The sequence below is a fragment of the Ammodytes marinus genome (genome assembly GCF_949987685.1).
Source record: "Ammodytes marinus genome assembly, chromosome: 2".
NCBI classification, from domain to species: Eukaryota; Metazoa; Chordata; class Actinopteri; order Uranoscopiformes; family Ammodytidae; genus Ammodytes; species Ammodytes marinus.
The window spans coordinates 27,457,465-27,480,214 of NC_137231.1; the positions used below are offsets into that span (position 1 = coordinate 27,457,465).

A 22,750-nucleotide genomic window follows, 5' to 3' on the forward strand; every position below is an offset into this window, starting at 1 on the left:
ATAGTTTGTCCACAACAGAGAAGGCACTGCTCTTACAAAACAATGTAGCCCACTGACTCGCTTGTTGTGGAGCTTTCGGGCGTATCACACTCTTCATCAGCAGCTCATTTGCCATTGGCACTGTAGCTAATGAAACTTGAAATATTTTGAGAAAACTTTACTATGAATGTGTCAGTTTTCCGAAACTCTATTTCTCATAAGTAGACCCTGACTATCCATGGATTTCCCATGCATTTAAAGAAATTGCCCAATATTGGACATCAAATGTTTTTTTTTCAACTCTCAAATATCAATATCAGCCTTAAATATCTAGTGCCAATAGGATAAAGTTTAAAATACAATGTTGAGTTAATTGGAGAAGAGGTTTGTTTTTACCCTGTGAGGGATATTGTATTTTATGGAGATGTTTTAATTTTGAAGGCTGATATGGGAACATTAATCAATCAATCAATCAATCAATCAATGGCCCTGTTCTCGTCCAGAAAGTCATGACAATGAGCCAACATGCACAATACCCTGCAAGACCCTGAAACAGAACTACAGAAGGTAGGCTATTTAAAGACACATTCATTTGATTTGTTACACCTGTGCTTTTATTGTGAAATGTCATTTTGATCACTTATAATGCAATGTCAAAACTTTTGTTAATTTTTATTATTTCTATTTGCCTACTTAAGTATGATATTACATTTATTTTTGGGACCACAACAGAAACATTTTTTATTTATTTTTATCTGGTAAAAGCTTCCTGAAGTGGGTGCAATTGGCAGTATTTCTAAATTCCTGAAAAGAATCCTAATGCAACAAGCAGCTTGTTGCTGGCAGTATCGCAACTCATTCACGTGTGTTCATTCATTCATTATCACACACTAGCCTCCAGCCTCCCTACAAACGATTATTCCGTTGACTGGCAAAGCAGCACACAACACACCTATGCTATAGTACTGTGTGCATCTAAACAGCTGCCCCCCACCCCCCCAGCCCGGAAAAAAAGAGAACACACACCTTCATGTGGAGCAGCGCTGCATCGTCTCTGCTGCAAATGAGTTTCCCTCGATGTCAGCTGAGGGCGACAGAGGGAGGTGTTCCCCCTTCCCGGTTCTCAAGATTTTCCTCAGTCCACAATAAACTTTCATTTTGGGAAGTCGACTCACACACACACATAGACAAACGCTTACACATACATAGGCCTACACACACACGGCGGTCGTCATCTTGTCCTGCATCGTTTCCCCGGGAAAGCTGGACTATACTTGATGTGACGTTAATTGTACTACAAAACGCGCGAAAGGAAGAAAGGAACAAACATAGGACGCGCACAGGTGGAGCTCTACAAAGCGTCTTAAAAAATAAAAAAATAATTAGTGTCATCTTCTGGAAGAGGAGTACAGGCACGCGAGAAGAGACACGACAATGACAGAAAGCTGCAGCCTTTTCACTGCAGCCGTTTGATTTGTTGTTTTGTTTGCTTCCTGTGGCACGCTCACTCCTCACGCGACCCCTCGGGGAACACCTGGAATGGAAAAACTTTATCTGCCTCGGCTGGACTGTAGCAAAAACTCCCAAGGAAGAATGAAGTAACCGCTATGGAGCCGGACAATGCCCCGCACTCCAAACTCAAAACCACTGGAGTCGGGGGGTGAGTCGACAAAAAACAAATATATATAATTTTATTTTGTCTAACGAAGGAGTCATTAGTGTACTCGTGAATCACCTGCGTCTTAATTAGCGTCAAGTCCATTGGACAGTAAAATGTTTAGTTGCTAGTAGCGTCGTTATAAATTGTAACAACTTGCACAAGTCTTTTGCAGAATATGTTCAGAAGTTGTCTGAGAAAAAAATGTCAAGTTCATGTTTAAAAAAAATAGGCAGTCATAGACTGGGAACAGGTGGTGTTACTTCAAGTTTCTGGGCAGCTTGTGGAAACTATTTTCTCTGCTCTTTAGACAGAATAGTTCAGCAGAAGCCAGAGTGTAGCCTGCTGTACTGTTCTCAAAGTTGTGTCTTTTGCAGCTTGTATTAGAATGAGCTGCCAAATAATCTGGGACTGATTTGAGGGAGATGTATGAGAGGAGGAGACAGTCCTCCTTATTCTCCTCCTCCCCCTTTTTTCTCTCTTCCTCCCTACTGTGCATCTCACTCAGCTGGTTGGGCCGGCTGTCCCAATGGGAGGGGGAATTTAAAGTCCAAATGTTGCATCATATAACCCCACTGGACATATGAGAGACTTGGCCACAGACTGCACACCCCCCCCCCCTCTCTCCTTTTTTGGGTTCCTGCTAAAGTCAATGCAAGTGAGGCGAATTGGACATAAAGCGAGGGAGGGAAGGAGGAGGAGGGAGGAAAACTTTTAAAAGCTTCAACCAGCAGTTAGTGAGTGTGTCAGCGGTTGACCAGTGGCTTTTCCGCGGCTCCCTGGGAAACCACAAATGTAAAAAGATTTCCTGTGACCGCTCCAATTATGGCACTCGTCGCCAAGCGCTGGTTCACTTCAAACGTCAACTCGCTCGCCAGGCGTCCAGTTTCATCTGCTGCATGATAGGCCCAGTAAACCACAGCACCATTAATTCCAAGAGGGTGTTAAAAAAACCGCCACATTATTCTGGTGATAATATGTTCACACTCGGCGGAGATAATGTGACACTTTCAATGTCATCTCCGCGTGTGAGAGATAAACGCTCCTCTTTATCAGTTGTCATGGGAAAATAAATGGTGTAAAGTTTGTCCCTTTCATTTGGGGATGCATGAAACCCTTTCGAAACTATCTAAAAGAAAGTGCCTATACACATGCTGTAATCAAGGTAATTTGTCTTAAGGCACTGAAAAGGAAAATGCACCTTCTTTGACACATGCAACACTTGTCTTTTCACTTAGTTATGTTATGTGATGGCATGGTTTTTAGGTTGATCAGATGTGGTCCTGTGGGAGCATTTACCTGACCGTGATAAGCAGCAGGTAATCTGTTCAGGCAGGAAGATAACACAAAGCTTGTTGTCTTGAAACAGACGTTAAGATGCTTTCAGCGAAGACAATCTTCTACTTCTGCTCTTCTACAGCAAGTCTGATCACTGTGGTAGGTGAATGTGCAGGAGTTTCTGGCAAAGGAGCGTCAACAGAAATCCCAACTATTGGATCATTTAACTTTAATTTCATATTAGTAGGAAGACTGGAATGAACATCATAGCATAAACAAATGTCTCTAGGCGAAGTAAGAAAATAGAGGATACAATGTGAGGTCTCTGGTTAACATCAATGGGAATAAATCACTGTGTTTGACATTGTAGAGACTTAAGAATGAAAACACACTTGAAAAATGAATGAATTGAAAAAGATAACATCTCCTAGACTTTCTGTTCCCCTCGATTATCTGCAATCATTTTGTTTTTTAAAGTTTTTCTCTTTCTCTGTAGGAGAGTTCTGATTCTTTGGACTATACTCTGTTGTACCTGCTCTCTAAGGCTCGCACAAGCACAAGGTAAGCAACTTTGGGACAAGGATGGCGGGATGCTTGCATGCTTTTCTGCAGACACATTGATGAGCAAGTTGTCACAAATGTACCTCAAAAGCTAGTATGGGAAAGAGGAAATTAAAACTGATGTATTGGGAGGTCACAATGACACTTTTAGGTGTATGAGCTCTAGAACAAAAAAATTGATGTAGAAAGTGAAAAGGAAAACTGTAAGTAAGTGTTCATTACCCCAACATGGGCCCCTTGTTGTGCATGTTTATCCAAGTTATCCAGATTATGCATGACAGAGGTGATCAGTATCTACATTTTCCATTCACTGCTTGCTCAGCCTTACCTCTGTCAGCATCACTGTTTGATCTTTCATGACTGATTCAATATGTTTACTCTTTCCTGGAAAGCTCATTGAGTCTTTGCTTAAGATCGGCAGCTCTTCTCCGCCTGTTTTTCCCGTGAAGTAGATGTTGTGTACTGAACACTTGAAACGGATTAGTGGGAAACTGCTGACGCCGCTCAGAAAATGGCTTCATGTTCATGGATTTTTTTTTATCGTAAGCATGAGCATGAGAGATATCACACACTCTGTTGTCACTACATCCTCTACTCTCAGTAGAGGCGATGTATCGCCGTAGGGCCTTCATTATTCATTAGAACAATCAAAATATAATGATATGTCATTTCTGAAGTACGTTTCATATTTATTTTGGTTGGATTTAATCGCAAATGGCAAGACAAACCTATACACCTTATAGCAGTCTGTAGCAGTTATGTTCTTGCCTTTCAGCTTAAAAAAGCCTCATATCTCTCTCTGATGTCTTAACAAAGGTTTCCAATGTGGTACATAGCCTGTCATTCCTCATTCTAAAAGTCTTCCCTGCAAAATTGAAATGCACTCTTTATCATGTTGAGTCACATTCAGCTGGGATGTCAGATGTAGTCAGCTTTCTGTTAAGCAACTTTAAGACCCTCATGGGCATGTTGTCTGATATTGCTGCCAATCAAAAACTGCCAGATCTTATCCAATAATCAGAGCTCTTCCCAGTGTTTCTGCCAATGCACTTTATGATTCAACTATTTCTAGCATTTACTCAGTAGTAGTAGCCTCTATAATGTGATATTAATGAGTGTCTAGAAACATATTTTGTAAAGCTGTGTTACTTTGCAAACTCTCAGAGTCTAATGAAACTATCGATTTTTCCATTAATAAAGCAGAAAACAATTCTGCTGGTATGAAACGTGCAGGCTTTACTGATTATTATTTGATTTTTTTGTACGGTCCTGGCCAAGTTAAAGGCCCGATCCAGGATCAGTAACATTGCACTGCACCCTTTCCCTCTGCATCCATCATAGTTCTACCACATGGGATACTATAACAAAACTCTTACCTTGGCCACCAGAATTTGAAGTGGCTACAAGGAACTTTCAGTTTCTGTTGATTCTAGTGGCACCTTTGGATAGAAGCACTAGTTTTTTAACAAAACCAGCGACCAAGCTTGTGCTAGCTGTGCTTGTATTTGTTTAGAAAGCAAATTAAATAGTGACCGCATATGAGGTAATGTGAGATAGGAATATGACGATGGTGAAACAAAGTAAACTTTGATTTATACCGTCTGGGAAGCACAGGATGTTCTGTTCTGCTTGCAGTAAATCATTTTCCAAGGAAATCGTATCCGAGGGAAAGGTATTAACAATAACTATGTAAAAACAGGCATTGTTTGCACCGTCTCGTTTGCTGTTTGAGGAAAACTTCATGAACATTTAAAAGTTCTTTGTAGGAGGTTCATCTGTCAATGTGCTTTAAATGTAGTATTTTTTCACACTTACAATCATTACACATACATAAACTGCCTACAACTTTTTGTGTAATGGTCAGGGCCACAGTGCAACATCCTTGGAGCAGATTTAGGGTCTCAATTTGTCACTAGATGTAATAGCAGCCTCCTTCCAGATGGTGGCTCACATGTCAGTGCCTGCAATCAAACTAGCAACCCTGGGGTTTCTGGGGGGACCCCCTAACCTCTTCCCCTATACCTTTACCTTGAAGCCATCTTGCATCATCCTTGATCAGAATGCAAAGAGTTTGAATAGTAATGAATGATGATTGTAAATGATTCAAATGTAATAAGATGCATGCACCTTGAGAATTCACGTAATCTGGATGCCCCATTGCTCAGTCATACATTTAAAAAACTCATCCATTTTAATGTGGCATGGGGAAAGTTGAACTGAGACAACTTTTGACTGACTTAAGGGCCTTCCTTTGGCAACTATGAATTAATGTGCTGTTTCAGAGGACAGACATTCACTCCCTGGTTCTTGAGAAATATAGCGTAACTTTCCCTCTGTATCATCTTGGGATTCAGAGTTCTTTAAAGACCTTCTCCATCTTTCCATAAACCCAGGCTTGGATTTATGTGGTTGAATTAAATGCCAGGAACCAGTTTTGTCACTTATCCTGAAGGAACAAATTAAGTGTTAAGAGACTCTTATGTTTGTTACTGTGAAGCAGCTGCAGGAAATATGAAGTCTGTATTGACTTACCAATAGTGGAAATGCATTTGTCTATGCCGATGCCTACTTTATGAAAACTTTTATTCTTCAGAAGGGCTTTGTCTCCAGGGGGTGTTATACTGAGTTCTCAGTTTTTTTCTTCTTTCCAGCTCATCAGGAGGTCATGAAAAGCCTCAGGCATCTGGCCTTCCTGCAGAGATTTTAGATATGCATGGGAAAGCCCTAAAAGAAGATCACAAATCACAGAAAGAAAGAACAATTTTGCTTTCCTCAAACCGCATTATTAATTCAAACGTGTGCTATATGGGAAAGCTAGCTGAAGACAGTCTTTGTTCTTCATTTCACTTTCTGTTTGAAGTTTCCTTTCAGTGTGTGGGTTTTCAAATCAAGCTGACCTCCCACTGCCTGCACAGAGGGTTTCCCTCCTAATACGTCTAGTGTCTATAATTGCTTCTCCTCTGCTCAGCCGTAATTCATCATTTAGCAGTTTATTTTAGCCTTGGCCCCATTTGTTTGGCATCAGTTCGGAAAAGGAAGAATATTTGAGTTCAAGCTTTAAGCTTTAAGTTCCGACGTTGCGCATACTGAGAATATTAAGGTACCGTGTTCAGGAATTGCTGATTGGCCAGGAATGATCAGTTCTCCTTTATTTTCCAACCTTGCTAAACTAAACAGAAAACTTTTGTTTGACATCACTGAGGACTTGCACCGGTGCCTAACAAAAGACAATCGTATAATAATGGGAACATTTCCAGGCTGTTTAGATGTTCGAATCAAAAACAGATTTCACTTTCTAAGAGCGCTGAATGTTATGCTTGCAAAAGTAATATCCTAGACTTAGTATAACACTGGTGCTGTTGTTTCAGGGCTTCATGGTTTTAGGTTCAGGACCACCATGTTGGGATTAGGGGTTTCCACAATGTTTTGGAGTTGAGAAATGATGTAGTGGATAATTACATGATTAATTACTCTAATTTTGGTTGAGCATCTTGTTGAATACTAAATAGTGTCAATGAATATCAAAGTATGGTCTTTTCTAAATTCACTTTTGCTCAGAAGTGCATTTATTGTAAGGAGTTAAACTCATCCAATTAAAAGCAATATACAGTACACACAATGCTGCAATGTGTGAAAATTACAAAACATTTCCCTTCCCATGAGATACAAGTAGCAATTAAAACCTGCAAAAGACACTGCAGTATGTTTTCATAAGCTGTGGCCCCTGTCAGAGCGACCAACTTTAATCAACATAAATTCACGGACAAAGTGAGACAGCTTTTCTATCTGTGCAGCAATAAGTCTATTAAAACCCTACCACTGTCCTCTCCAGGGACCCGCTCTGCCACTGTTTCCTGAGATTGCTCTAATTAAGACTGATGAAACGATTGCCTAATTACGGCAATCCCCAAAACTTGATGTTGATGTGTGTGGCCTTAATGGAAATTGTACGCAGCCTTTTAAAATAGCTTTTGCCGCAGGGTTTGCATTAATGTAACTTTAAACTTCTGAACTCCAAGCTTGGCACCACAACATAATTATCACTTACCATACGTATATTACTTTGATGCAGATCAGTGTACCACAGTGGATGCTTCTGAATAGGTGTCTTACACAAATTGAAACAGTATTTTCTTTTCACTCATCCAATCGTATTAAAGCACATATGAAGTGAAATGTGTGAGCCAATTATTTTAGAAGAAGCTTGGATATCATGATATAATGATATTGTCAGACAAAGAAGTTATTGTTCAGCACCTCTATATGCTTTAAGTCTATAAAGCAAAGAATCATTGACTTCTCCCTCTTTTCTCTCTCTGAAGATGTTGATGTTCTGCTGCAGCTTGGGCTTTCTGGGCGAAGGGCAGGCGAGTCGTCCACTCCAGGGGTTCGATCCATCCCTAATGGTGTCATCCCCTTCAAGTCTGGAGTTATCCTCACTCCGAGAGCACGTATCCAGGTGCCTCTGCGCACTGTCATCCCTGCTTCCTACAGCTCCACTAACCTCTCCATGATCCTCAGCCTCTCTGTTCACCGAATCAACAGTGCTTTTCTATTCTCAGTTCTGTCTAAGAAAAGGAAGGTGCAGCTCGGCGTGCAGTTCGTACCAGGGAAGGTCCTGGTGCACGTAGGGCAGAAGAGCTCTGTGAGTTTTGACTATGATGTCCACGATGGCCGGTGGCATAGTCTGGCCTTGGACGTCCAAGGCCATCAGGTGTTTTTCCACACTGATTGTGGAAGGAAAACTGTACATGCAGATTTGCATTTTAGAAAAGAGGAAGCTCTGGATGCAGAGGGCTCTTTTCTGCTGGGCAAAATGACCCATAACTCGGTGCCGTTTGAAGGTGCCATCTGTCAGTTTGACATTTATCCCTCTGCTAAGGCAGCTCACAACTATTGCGATTACATTAAGAAACATTGCAGAGAAGCCGACACATTTCGGCCTGTGTTTCAACCTTTGCTACCTCTATTTTCCACAGACCCAAACATAACTGTTACTCATATAACTCCACTGTCCATGTCAGAGAAATACAAAAAGGTTCCGAGACCTACTTTGGCCTTAACCGAGGAAAGTACCAGGACTGTGATTCTTGTTCCAAAGGACCGCTCGCTGATGCTGAACAAAACATCTGTGTATCAGGCCGTGAGCACTCTAAACCCTGATGCTTCGTCTGTTTCTCCACCGGTTCATCCAGGGCTGGAAAGTCCTTTCAAATTTCCAACTCAAACTGCTGCAACATCTCTTAGGATCAGCATGACACCACCAAACCCCAAACCAACTTCACATGACAGTGTCGGAAAAAGAACAAAGCAAGGAAATACTAGTTCTCAGAAACCTTCTGACGTTGTTACGGATTTACCTGCTTTTACCAGACCATCCAAGACGAAGCCAAACCTCAGCACCACAGCTGCTTTCACACAGGGGTCTCCTTCAGACGCCTACCTTCCCCATAAAGAGCCATCAACCACAGTAGCTTCAAAGAAACCTGAGCCAAAAGTGACCAGTGTACAGGATGTCAAACCCAACCCATTTATTCCAGTCACTCCAGCTGCAACACATGGCTTCCAAATATTTGACCTGGAGCCGACCCAGTTCTCATTGCTGGCTGGACCACCTGGACAAAAGGGAGAACCAGGACCGTCGGTGAGTGTTTGAGCTCTAAACAAACACAACACATACCTGCCTCTGAAACCCATGCATGTTTAGGGTTCATTCATGTTTATCACACCATCAAGACATAATATGTGATTCTTTGTGCCTGACCTCCAGGGTTGTTTGTTTTTAATTAGGACTTGTTTACAGCATAGACATTTGAGTATTTATTCAAAGAATAATTAGCTTTTGAAAAAGGGCATCTGATTTGTAATGTTTCAACTTTTGGTTGCCTAATTTATATGCTTTGGGCCAATAACCTAATACAACTTTAGATCACAATGTTCCACGGGTATGACAGTTTGTTGGTTTGCCTTTCTTTGATGTCCAGAACTGCTGCTGACGCTCCTTTTTGAGCGGTTTTGTGAATCTGGCACCGAACATTGCATCTATGAAATGCTTATTTGACAAAAGTGTGACGCAGTGTTAATGATTCACAATAGCTGCTTTCAGCTTCCTTGTTTTTTTGTTCTTTCTAACACGTCTTTCTGCCACCTGCATGTGATGCCTTGCTACATTGTAGCTTATTACGTAAAGTGTGATTTCCTTTTTAGCGGCAGTGATAGAAATAGTCAGGTTCATATCCAGTCTTTGCCAGTTAGAGTTCGTCTGAGTAAAGGGGCTGGTGGTCAGGTGTTAGATTCCTCTGAGAAGGAGTGTGACTGCTCAGACAGGGCATACTTCACACATACAAGTAAGGTCAAAAGTAAAAAAGGATAAAGAACTTGTGCACAATTAACCATTTAGAGTCAAATATGAAGGACTGTGCAATGCCATGGCAGTGCTTTATAACCTTTGTTGAGAGCTGAAGTATTTTTTCCCATTTTGGGCACCACTGCTTTTCTTGGTAGGAGTAATTTTTGGAAATGGAAATGTGTCTTTTGGTGTCCTTTTTTCAAATCCAGACAGTTAATTTTTTTACAAACCATGAAATCAAATGTACACCAGACCTACTAGATCATTGCTCACATCGCTAAGCTAATGATTTAAAATGCTAAAATCGCTAAGTGACTAATAAAGACAACCTTACTTTTATCATGTCAAGACTGCAGAGTTAGACTGAGCTTCTCCGTTCCGCGCAGTTTCAGTTATGAACACAGTATTTCCTTTTGTCATCGATTGCACCAGTGTTGACTGTGCACTGTATACATTCATATTGATCATGTGGTCCCATTGGGCACCGTTTTCTCTTTTGTACAACACAATGGTTTCCCACATTTTTCCTCGGTGAAAGGGCTTTTCTGTCTTGTATTGGCCTGGGTCAAGTTTGACCAAAAAGAATGTTTAAAGGAAAGCTTTCCTCCTTTAGCAATGAGCGAAACCACAGCTCTGCATGTCCATGAACCCACTCAAACCATTTTCATAACAGAAAAGTAAGGAATACTGAGGACTTTCACCATTGAATTGCTTGCTTATGTTTCACTATAAACTAAAGACTAAACAGACTGCGGCTTCGGGAACGGAATCAAAATTATTGTCATACAATTGTATTAAAAAGTTCATGACTAAAAGCCCATTATTGGGTGTTTGACCCCCCTACACTGGGATTTGTGGTTGATGTTGAGTGCACATGGACTTTTTTAAGAAGACACAAAGTACACAAGGTGCTCACAAGGGCAGGAATGTCTTTGAAAGTAAATATGACAGTCTACTGGAACTCTTTTTAAACACAGCTTGTCAAGTCTAATATATGACTTAAGTGCTGGTAAATTCTTCAACAGGCCTAAGCTTTGAAAAAAGGTAGGATTCACAATTGATAACTAGATAATCAAGAAAGGTCTTTAGGATTACAGTATTAAGTTTTAAGTAATATTATGATGCTTGTTATGTACCCACAAGTACATATATAAACATTTCAGTAAATCAGTCATTGATGAAACGCAGGATTCTTCGAAGCAGCAACAGGATTGTATTGTGTGATACAATTTACGGAAACAGTGGATTTTCTAATAGTGACCTAACTAATTAGATCTGTAATCAGCCAAATAAAGTGAATTGGTTTGGTAATCTGTCTCGGGAAATACCCTAAGGTGAGATTTTACAACTGGTATAGTGAGTGGAAAAGTTGGATTGATTCATTTTTTTAAACCTTGTTTCAAGGCATGAATAGTTATTGTTTAATAATTGTGTAAATTCTATAAACACACTCATTCAGAATGAACTGTATGTTGGCTGAAAAATTGTATTTTTAGCTTTTGGCCTACTATGTCAAACAAAAGTATAGATTTGACATTATTACAGTAACCCAATTTCAGCTGGAGTGCCTTGAGCTATTTACGGCACATTTCCCTTTTCCTTTAAACTTTTGGAACCATGGGGAAATAAGTAACAATCGTAACATCTCAAGCAAACTCAGGTTCCACAGTTTGACCCCTCATTAGATTTCACCTTTCGGAGCTTTGCTAATCCGTGTATGAAATTGTTTTAAAGCTAGCTGATGCCCATAATTAATGTGATTGGCCGCAGCTGGAGCCAGTGCCGACCTCCCTGCCAGTACAATGAGTCAGACTTACAGTTTGTGCCCTGCGATGGTTTATGGATGAAATCATATTGGCTGCAAAGGGACAGGGCTGCTTTAAGGCTGTAACATACTCCGCGAGAAGAAAGAACAAAGTTCTCGGTGACAGAGCTGCGAGAAGAAAATGACGTCATTTTCTTCTCTCAGCTCTTGTTTAGCTGTTCTCGCAGCTTGTTCTCGACACATCACCCGGGCCGAACTTTCTTCTCGCAGCTTGTCCGAGAACTACTGTGTGATTGGTCAGTTTGAAGTCAATGAGGAAAGCGAAGTGAAATCAGCTGGCGCTACTGAGTCAAATTTCCATGGTAACAATGCGCCGCGGTGAGGAGTTCGGCAGTTGAGTTCTCGTGAAGTATGTAATGTCAGACCAGAAAGAACTTCTCGCAGCTCTGTCACCGAGAACTTTCTTCTTTCTTCTCGCGGAGTATGTAACAGCCTTTAGCCTCTAACAAGAGACTCAGACGCTTTCCAACATCTCACTGATTGAACGCTTGGCAACCCTCCGCTAACTTCACTAATGTATAAGATGAAAAAAACTTATGACATGTTTGCATTTTTGCTCGAGTGCCTTTTTCACGATTTTTACTTTGAACACTTGACACTGTCTCTTACCATTGAAGGCTGTTCACGACTCCCTTGAAATGACACCACAAAAGGCAGCAACTCTTATTTCCTTATAGACTTGATTCACTCTGTCTCTGCCGTCTCATATCTTTGTAGGGCCTCCAAGGACTTCCAGGGTTGCCAGGAAAGCCAGGGAAGAGGGGTCCAAGGGTGAGTGTCTCCCAACCGGCTACAAGTTTACCATTTGCCTTTCCTAGAAGTCTTCTTTCTCAACAACCACTCTCCCAACCCCCCTCTAAAATCTTAATGATGCATCAATCATCATGTCTGATCTGCGTTATAGTCAGTTTCCACCACTGGCAGTGCACTGATATGGAAGACATTTGAGCATTTCAATCAAACACTCTGTGACATCTTTGGATTATGGAGCATTTTTCAGCCAGACGTTAGTTGGCTTTGGCTCTGGGGTTGATCAAGCTGTGCCTCTCTGCTGCCAAGGTCCATTTGTAAAGCTGGAGAGCAAACAACCGCAAGTTACAAATCTGCAGGTTGCCAATGTTATATTAACTGAACACATACGGTTGGTATTAGATGGTCATGAAAAAATAAGGTAACTTGGGCGAATATATTTATATATATTTTCCAGAAAAAGTACTTTCTATCCCATACATAAACTATTTTGGTACTTAAATTAGGCGTGGGTCCTATGTTAACATGGTGAATGCTTCTAGTGTATTGGAATGAGTCCGTCGGTGCCATATCTCTCATTTAGTGGCTCAGAGTCAGACAACAACTGGGAGCTCCTGATGGAACCACATAAAGTGAGTGCAGATGTTATTTCAAGCTCATGTTTTCAGAAGAAACATGAGAAGAGTTAAAACACTAGGAGATGATTTGTCCCAAGAGGAGTTTTGTTATTTCGATTTATTATTAAGACCTTTAACTGATGGTTGTGTATGTGTACATAGTTACTGCCCTTTAAACTGCCCCATCATTTAACTTATTTGAAAATGAATGAAGCAAGTTTAACTTGGCGAGTCCTAAATTGAAATTAATGCGGTAGAATGTCAGGCAGTGAGAAGAATGGAGCGATACCCATTTTGGTTGCTCTTTTGCAGAGCTCCTGCTGAGGTTCTCCTGCAGAGTACTTGTGCTACCTGCCGCAGCCCGTGAGACTGTTGCCCTGCGGTCAGGCCTCAGAGGGGTGGGCTGTGGGAACCCAATCCCTTTAAACAAGGAAGAAAGAGGGCTTTGTCCCCAACTTATTAAAGGCATTTAAGACCCTGTCTGGAGTTCACCAGCTCTATCCAGTAGTACGCCAACCTCTATAGAGTTCATTCATCATCAAGCTCCTGAGACCCAACTGCAGGCCACACCGACTCACAGGGAGAGAAAAAAAAGGAACCTGAGGGTGTAGTTCAGGTTTTCACTGATTTTTTTTCTTGAACCATCAAGAATCGGATAGTTTACGTGATTAGAAAGAAATTCCTCACGGCTACACACATGAGCTACAGAAAGCTCTAAAGTGGACTCTGGACTTGGCATAGCTTGTACAAACATAAGGAATGAAAGTGACATTCACTATAGTAGATTTATTTATATTTTAAATATACTGTAAGTCCAAACACAGAACAATTATCAGACAATATGTCACTCAATTCACAATGTGTTTTGCTTTAAAAGGGTAGCTTCAAGATACCTTTAAAGAAAAGTCATATTCAAATATTTGTGTTGTTGAAACTAAGTATTTAGAGATAATACAAGGTTTGTTTGGAAGAGATTAACATTGAAGAAGGCTGAATGTGATTCAGTCCTTGGTAATGCTAATGTTTAATCATTTACTTGAACTGAAAAGTACCAAATCAAAATGTTGCAGTGTGTGTGAGTTTTGGACAATACAAAAATGTATAAAAAATGTATAATCCTGTCCAAAGAATATATTTAAAGCCTTGTTGTACCATTTCTGCCCCAATTATTTTCTACCTTTTAAAATTAATCAAGGTTTTATTTGAAAAGAGATTTACTTGAAAGGCTGCTTAGGACAGACCGTACAAGAAGATTGTTTTGTGACGTTAAAAAGCCTCAAGAATCTGATGATGGGTGACGGATGTATTCCGCTCAGAATGATCAGATGTGCATTGAGGAGCTGAGATCATTAAAAAGGCCCTTATCTTATATCACTTTCCCTTTTTAAGTCAGATACTGACTCAACATATAGCCATGAGCGCCGGAGTTCAGCCAGAACCGGCTTGAGCACTGATCAAAGAAGGCTTTGTGCAGAGAAACGGACCTGCCAGTGTGCAGTCAGTACGTGATGCTAGAAAAACATTTGCATAATTAATAATGGTTTACGGTATTATGACATGAAATAAGGAGTCTACGGAGACGTGAGCAATGGAAGCTTTTTCTTTGCAAGCGGCGCAGAACCCCAAACTAATTTATGTTGTTAAATTTACATTATTCTGAAATTAATTACATGCATAGGCATGAATGAACATGCTCTCTCTGGGGCTTGATTACGTTTTTCTGTCAACATTGTTTACACTGACGTTTTCAGCTATTTAGGTTACTTAAGCTAATAGTTAGCAAACTTTAAGAGTCCAGTTAAGTGGTTGGGTTTTCAAAGAATAAGCTGGCAGTAAGTTTGTTCATCGTTGTTGACTTGTTCCTGAGCTTTGACAGTAACACTTTGAGCATATGAATATGGTTAGGTTTGTCTGCCTTTAATCCAACCAACTTTCCATGTCTTACTTAAATATTCATATTAATGTATAAAAGCACACCTGTCATCTAATCAATAATCAGTTGACAAAATTATTTACTTTTGCTTCTCTCAGAATGTGGTAGGTCTATGTACCACACACAGCCTCTGATGCAAAGGACGTTTTGCAGTTTATATTTTCAGCACCAACGTACTCGCAACAAAAATGTGAGTAGGAGTTAAGGTCCTTTTAAATCCTTTAAAAAAAACGTCATATCTAATACTCCTCCGGCTTAGTGTTTTTCCCTTCGGTGCAGGCAAGTGAAGGTGTAAGCAGGTCTGGTCTGGGTTAATGGCCAATAGTAACAGTAGCACTCCATGTGTCAGGACTGTAAAAGTCGTTGGCCCACATCGTAAACCTGGTCACAGCTCTGGCATACAGGTGCCCTTCATCTGCAGGAGTTGTGTGTGTGTGTGTGTGTGTGTGTGAGAGTAAGTGATAGTGTATGTGCTGAGTGCTGACCAGGCCTTTTACATTAGCACTCTTATGTATGCTTGTGATTATTTGCTGGTGGTCTTTAAATGGCCTTTTTGTCAGGAGATGTTTTCACTAATTAAGCTAAGAGGTAATCTATTATCCTTCTCACCCACGCGAAGGTAAATGGACAGTGTGACTCATTCTCCTCATTACGCTTGTCTCCCATCAGGATAACACCCGCCCTCCTTGTCAACAGTGCCGTGCCTCTTCAGTCTTCACTTTATGTCCTGGGAGAATGCAATTTGTAATATTCTGTCCGGACCTCCCCCTTTGTCTCTGTCTCCTGCTCCCTTTGCTCCCTAGTATCTGGAGATAATGACTTCCATGCGCTTTAATATCGAGAGAGTGAAAAGGGGAATGCTCTGAAAGGAGGCGGAGAAGGAGGAAATCTGTAGATGAGCTTCTGTTAAGTGTCTCCATATGCCCAGCAGCGAGCGCCTGCGAGGGGGGAGCGGTCTGGCCAGTTTGTTGGGAATGGGGGAGAGCTGCCTGGGCTCTTCCACTCCTCTCTGCAGTCTGATAATTGAGCAGGGATAAATAACAGAGGCAGGCCTGGATCACCCAACTGTACACTTACACCTCTTGGCCTCCTCTGTCTGTTTGACTCAAGAGTAATCCTATCCCTCACTTGCACCTCCAGTTCTGGGGAAAAAGGTCTCTCTTTCTTCTCAACCCATGGATAGTCTGAAAAGTCAAATAACTTTGAAGGGCTAAAGATACAGTAGCTTCCTGTTCTGGCCATCTGAACATGTTTCAAAGCTTTCAAATTTAGCTGGGGGAAGATTTTTTCCATGCTCAGCAATTCAACCCCGCTCCGCAGTGTGCAAGTCGAACTGAAGAATCCTCACTGGGATGCCTCAGGAAGTTGTGGCTTTTTTTTCCAAACAATCCGTCTTTGCAGCACACTTGAATTTACAGTCCCCTTCCACACAAGAAAATAGATTTTGTCTCCACATTCTCCGCTCCTTTTATGTGTCCCACTACCCACCAGGATTGACTTGCAGGAGATGGTCCCTTTCGATAAAGCATTCGGCCGGGATATCTCAGTGAATTGCATATAACCACGTTATATATCACGGATAGCTACAGTCTGTGGCACAAAGTGATTGGGGGATAACGGTGTGATGGATGAGTTGCCTTCACTTTGCGGGACCCCTGGAACCAGTGGAAAAGTGTAGGGATGAGGAAAATCACATCCATATGTCATAACTTCTACAGGCAAGCAGACAGATGAGGCAGGCAGGAAACACAGTGCGTCTCACAGAGCACCTATACACAAACACAGAGAGACCCTGGGGCACCGCCGATCTGTCCCATAACAAAAACAGACAGTGGAAAGGGAACAATATGTGCATACATCTGTGAATACTTCATATATATACTGACTCCACCCCCCTCTGCTGCTGAAAGAGGCGTGTTTCATTGACCCCAATGATCACCTTTACTCAGTGTCTTCCTTAATCATGTGTGTCTCTTTTTTTTAGGGTCCTCTTGGCCCACATGGAAACCCTGGTCGCTCTGGATCTCCTGGAGTCAAGGTACAGCCTTAAAAAAACAATAATGTCAAATGCAAATGATAAGTCTTTTGGAATAAAGAAACCCACAACATGGTCAACTAGTAAAGTGTATAGGAATTAAAGAAACCAGAACACAATCATTTAAAGCTATAGTGCGTCACTTTTTCATATAGTTCGTAAATTTTTCACATGAATTTTTCAAGCCATTGCCAAATGAGTTGACACAAAGTTGATAAAGCCTATCAGCTAAAAAAAAAACGCTCTCTGTATTTCTCAGTAAGGCAGCGTTTACAAACTGGTGTCACTCTCTGCGACTGGCGCGGGAGCTCAGAAAAATCCCATGAAGCGCCCAAGAAATGTTTCCGTTGTTAATTTTACTGCTAAGAAAAAACCTGGACATACAGCAGAAATACCTAAGCGATCACTGAAAGCCTACCTCATGTACTGTACGTTGTACAGAAGTTATGCACTATATATTTTAAAAAAAATGTCAGCCAAAGTGTGAAAGGAACAATCAATGATCCCAGATCCCACTACCAGAACTGAAACAGCAATGCCACATGCTATCACCTCCAAATTAATTGAGGTAGTTTTAAGAAGTAGACAAACGAAGCAACAACAACAACACTACTTTTTTGTTTGGGGCTTTTCACAGACTAGGTTGAGTTAGAAAAAAAAACACTTTGGATGCAAGATGTGCCAACAAGTTAAAAATGTAAAGTCAATACAACACAATAAAAATGTAAGCTGTGATTTTTAAGCTGCATGCAGCCTTTACACTCTTTTAAAGTCCTTAAGTAACAGACGTCACAAAGGCATTTATTCAACAATGTTAATTTGAAGAGCAAGTATTTCTTGTGGCTTTCCTCCGTCATCCAGTGTTTGTTTGTGATTTCCCTTAGTTTGCATGTCTGAGGTCAGATCCTCCTGGCTTTACAGCACAACTCTTCTTTGTAGCCTCTTTAAAAAGCCATTTTCTTCTGTTCAGGAGAGAACACCAGTTTTAATTTGTTCCTACTCAATCATTAGCAAGTACTTGACATCCGTCTGTGTTCCAGCTAATTGGAATTGTCAACAGAGTGGCTTGCTTAGCTCTTTAGCACGTCAGTCCAATATTGCGAATGAGTATTTTTGTCAAACTTAATGGAATAAAATGGAATATTGCCCATATTTCAAGCCATTACCATTTTGTATTTGAATGCATTGAACATCAGCATTTTCCACACTGTCTTTAAACATTCTAAAACCTAATAAGTACCATTCATTGCTCGCTTTAAAGCTACTACGAGTAAGTCGGCACGTTGGCGACACCTTTGAACAAAAGCGGTAGTATTATTACGACGCCAGCTGTCGTGAAGCTGTTTTGTAGCTCGTGCAGGCGTGCAAGATTCAAATAATCAGGAAGCAATATGGTGCGTTTCCGTGTGTTGAAAGTGTGAGGGCACCGGACTCTTTTCGGCTCCGTGAGTCTATGGGTGACACAGCATCAACTAATGCCAGTAAGTGCTAAACACACCTGATTGCAATGAGTTGATGCATTGTCACCTCTCACGGAGCTGAACGAGTCCCCGTGTCCTCACACAAAGCGAATGAACGAGAGATGGCAGTTAGTTAGTATGGATCACGATGAGGTAATGTGTTTATGTTGTAAATAATGACTATTTCCGATGAGTAATGGTCATCTGATGATGCTGGTGAGGCAAAGTAAACTTTGTTTTAGTAGGCTACCGCTCATTCATTTAGGAGTAAACACTGCAGTCTAGTTTCGCTGCGTGAAATTGTGTATACGTTGCTTGGCAACGCCCTCCCGCCCGACTATCACTCTCCCTTTTAGCTTTTCTTCATTGCATTTTCTTTTTTTTCTTTTATGGTTCAGCCCCGTTATCAGTCATTATGACGACAAACAACTGTCTCAAACAAGGCTCCCGCTCCCCTTCCCTCACCTGCGCCTCACTGAAATCTGTGACCAATACGGATATGTGACCATAGAGCATGCACGCGTGAACCGAAAATCGGACTGGGTGTACGACCAGATCAAATGCAGTAATAAAAACTATTTAAAAGTTACTCGTTGCCGCTTTAACTAGGGGAAAAATCATACATCTTACATTGAACGTAAAGTATTGGAGCTTCAACTTAACAATACCTTGCCCAATGGCTCAGTTTGACCCACTGCATGGTCGGGCTTTAAGCAAAATGACTACGCCGGTTGAAAACACAATGTTTGCAATTTTTTTTTAAAGATATGTCACTTTATCTGGATCTCATAATGATACATTGAGGGAAGATGATAATCCATGTACCTACTGCTAGCCTATAAGTAGCCTACCATTGGACTTAAAAATCAAATTAATGAAGGCATAAAATACATATATAATCTGTGCAAGGTAGTGGTGCTTGTGCTAAGTGCTTATTTGGTTATTTAGCTTTCAGGTAAAACTATCTTTTTTAGCTTATCTTTGAGTTTAAACTCTTCTGTTAATGGAGTTGAGCTGAAAACCTTTTAGACCAGAAGAAGACACAGTGTACTGTATGTAGCTCTTGGCTTGATTCTCACCGCTGGCTCTGTGAAGAAATCATTCTGGAGAAAATTTCCCACTAAGACTTTTCAGTGCCAAGTTTTAGCTGACTCAAACAACAGGTTTAAATGAGCCGATAAACCTCAGATGGGATCTCCTGTCATTCTGTCACCAGTGACCGTTGCCTTTTGCACTAAGAGGTCTGCAAAAAATATCCCCCTTAATCCCTTTAGTAAAGGAGTTAGTTTGGTGTGAGCTTCAGGATTTCACTCGCAAGTGACTCGCAATACAATATGGCTCTCTATGCCTTAACTTCAATTTGTTAGATGAAATGTGTCAGGGTCCTTGCTATCAGCTGATAACATCTGTTTGGTTGATTAACAACCAACTAAAGTACGGTAACATTTTTCAAAATATCCTCGTTTCAAACACAGGAAATCCTCTATTTCTCCAGAGACCACTAACATTATAATTGCGTAGATAACTTAGCCACTCTTTTGCCAGTGCGATTGGATGTTGAATGCTGAGCCAGAATGCACTGACAGGTTCCCACTGCCCGAAAAGGGAGAAGAATGTACACAGTCACTCCCCATCACTTCTCGCTGGCTTGGTATAAACCGAGTCGCCGCAGGGCATAAATGGACTGCACGTTTGTGTAAATACTACTGCTACTCTCACCAATAAATAGGTTGAACTCATTTCTCTCTGATAAAGTACATGCAAACAGCCAACTAGAAAGCTGTGAACCTGGTTGAAGACTACGGTATATCTCAAGCCTACTGAGGTGGGAAAAAGGTTTCAGAAAGTATAAAAAATAAAATGTTTTCTGTTTTTATGTTCTAGGGGCAAAAAGGAGATCATGGACTGTCCCCTGGTTCACCCCAAAAAGGACATAAAGTATGCATATTGTTATATATATATCTTTTCATATAACTGTGACGGGAGAATTATTTCCTGTGATGTTTTACTTAGACATCTGTGAATTGTATAATGTTCACACCTTCTGTTAGTTAAGTACCATTTACAAGGGGTGGGCTATAAAGAATGTTTTTGGAAAACAGCTCCTAAAGAGTTCATCAAGAGTTTAATTGTTTTATGTCCTAACATGTAAAAACGTTTTTCTATAATGTGTTTACCAACTGAGTGTATTTGTGTTGACACTTAAAGTGATATAACAGATGTAAACACATTTAACTGCATAGCTGCAAGTTTTGCAATGATCCTGGTCATTCCTCCTACCCTCTTTCCATGGGAAGATAGGTCTGACCCTTTTCAGCTGAATCAAATTTTGATTTCTGTTTGTTTTATCTACTTTTATTAAATACGTAAATGTTGAAAAGTTTCAGTTAATTTATTCCCACAAGGTTTAACTGATTAAAACACTTCCACAACAATAACTACTTGATTATAGTATATTACAAGACAGTCTTGCACATCATTTCAGTCTATTGAATGTGATCCAATTTGTCCCCTAGGGAGAATCTGGTGTCATGGGCCCCCCTGGACTGCCTGGCCAAGATGGACGAAAGGTAGAAAATCTGATTTATTTCAAACTCAAAAACACAAACTGTGTTTGTATGTCTATAATGAAGTAACTGACATCCTTCAGATACACTGTCCTTGTCCCATATGTGTGAAAGTTCATATTGCATGTGCATGCGTCTGCTCCCTTTTCTATTCTCAAGATATTTTCAGACATAAATCCGACACCCTGAATGAATGAGTGTCTGAATGGGTGGAGTTGTGTATATGGAGGATCACTAAATCATCTAAATTCTGGCCCAGTCTGAACTGACTTAGAGGGGGGAGTCTGTGAAATGTAAGTGTTTAGAGGCTTCAGCCAAACATGGGTGTCTGAGCTCTTGTTTGGAAGGCAGCCTCACATACTGCAGGCATCAAGGATCACACCTGTGTTCTGGGTCCCCTGTGGGATAACTTACTAAAGGATTTCAATATTTGGGTTGTTACATCATCAGTTTCACAGGCCTGTAAAAAGAATTAAGATATTTGAGGAGTGCTGAAGTTTGCTGAGTGAAACATGAGTTTTACAGGATTTAGTTTTAAATTCATGGTATGTCATTGACTCCCTAGGGAACAATTATTCTAAACGAAATAGCACATTAGTTATGAATGTGGTTTAGTTCTGTGATCTGGTCCGTGTCTGCATTGTTAGACTACAGTATTTGACTTCTTTACATGATGCTGAGCTGGGTTATCCTGACAAAGAGTGATGGTTAGCAGCATGTTTTTCCATGGCCTTGTGCATTTTATCCTTGGCCTTTTCCCAAAGCCTGTTTTCCCCCTCACAGTAATTACACATCTCATGTGGGTTGGAGCCCCTTGGATTTCCCACTATGCCGAGTAGTACTGTTTAACTGACTGACTTGGCTTTACATAATAACGTTGTTCGAAGAGAATATTTTTGTGTTATTTTTGTTTTCATTTCTCATTTTGGTGACGGCAATGCTTTTTAAATTGTATAATACATTTAATTAGAAGTATGATGTATCATACATAATACCTCCTTACATTAAAGAAAACAGCTGACAATATTGTTTATTTTTGTTATTGTCAACAAAGCTATTTATCAGCTAAAGTTTTAATGAATAACTCTTCATTTCTTGTCTTGATTCCCTCCCTGAGCCAGTTTGTGACGAGGCCATAAGCAACACTGCCATATTATATCTCTATGCATTTCCAATTAATTTCACCTTTGTCTATAAGAGTTAGCTGTACTTTGGTGTTTTCCATTTTTGGGGCGATTATGGTGGACTCATTGTAAGTGAGGAATAATTGGAAGTCAGGCCCATAATTCATGCAACATGGCGTTAGGTCTAAAGTAGTTTTTGGGCAATAATGGAATTCTATGGCTCAGCAAGGAGTAAGATAAACTAGTCCTTGCCCAAAGGCAATACTTGTTAGAAGAATACTTTGTGTGTTGTGTTTAGTGTTTGTTTTCTTGGGATTCGTAAGAGGCATATCACCAAATGTATTTTTAACCAATGTTGAAGGATCTTTGTTGTTTTGCTGAGAAATTACTATTATCTTGTCAGGTCAGTTCAGAATAACAAAAAATAAAATACAAATATTTTCCTAACAAAGCCATTGGACTGAAAGAAGTATGTGTTACTCTGTTTGTACTTTCACTCCTTTAATCAATAACACAAGTCCAGTAGTGTGTTGTTTACTAGCTGTCCATAGCAAGAGCATATTACAGTGAAACAACAGGCCTTGCAAAATCTTCCACAACAACTCATCCATCTTT

The 22,750-nt window shown here is 40.5% G+C and overlaps 1 protein-coding gene across 1 annotated transcript in view; it reads left to right on the forward strand.

Moving 5' to 3' along the window:
• The first annotated feature begins 1,225 nt into the window (after nt 1-1,225).
• col27a1b (collagen, type XXVII, alpha 1b) overlaps nt 1,226-22,750 on the forward strand; it is a 73,936-nt gene continuing 52,411 nt past the window's right edge. The window contains exons 1-7 of the mRNA XM_080045187.1: nt 1,226-1,639; nt 3,411-3,475; nt 7,798-9,119; nt 12,367-12,420; nt 16,934-16,987; nt 20,329-20,382; nt 20,961-21,014. Of these exons, the coding sequence (XP_079901313.1) occupies nt 1,587-1,639; nt 3,411-3,475; nt 7,798-9,119; nt 12,367-12,420; nt 16,934-16,987; nt 20,329-20,382; nt 20,961-21,014 (1,656 nt within the window). The 5' untranslated portion in view covers nt 1,226-1,586. The remainder of the gene's footprint in view (nt 1,640-3,410; nt 3,476-7,797; nt 9,120-12,366; nt 12,421-16,933; nt 16,988-20,328; nt 20,383-20,960; nt 21,015-22,750) is intronic.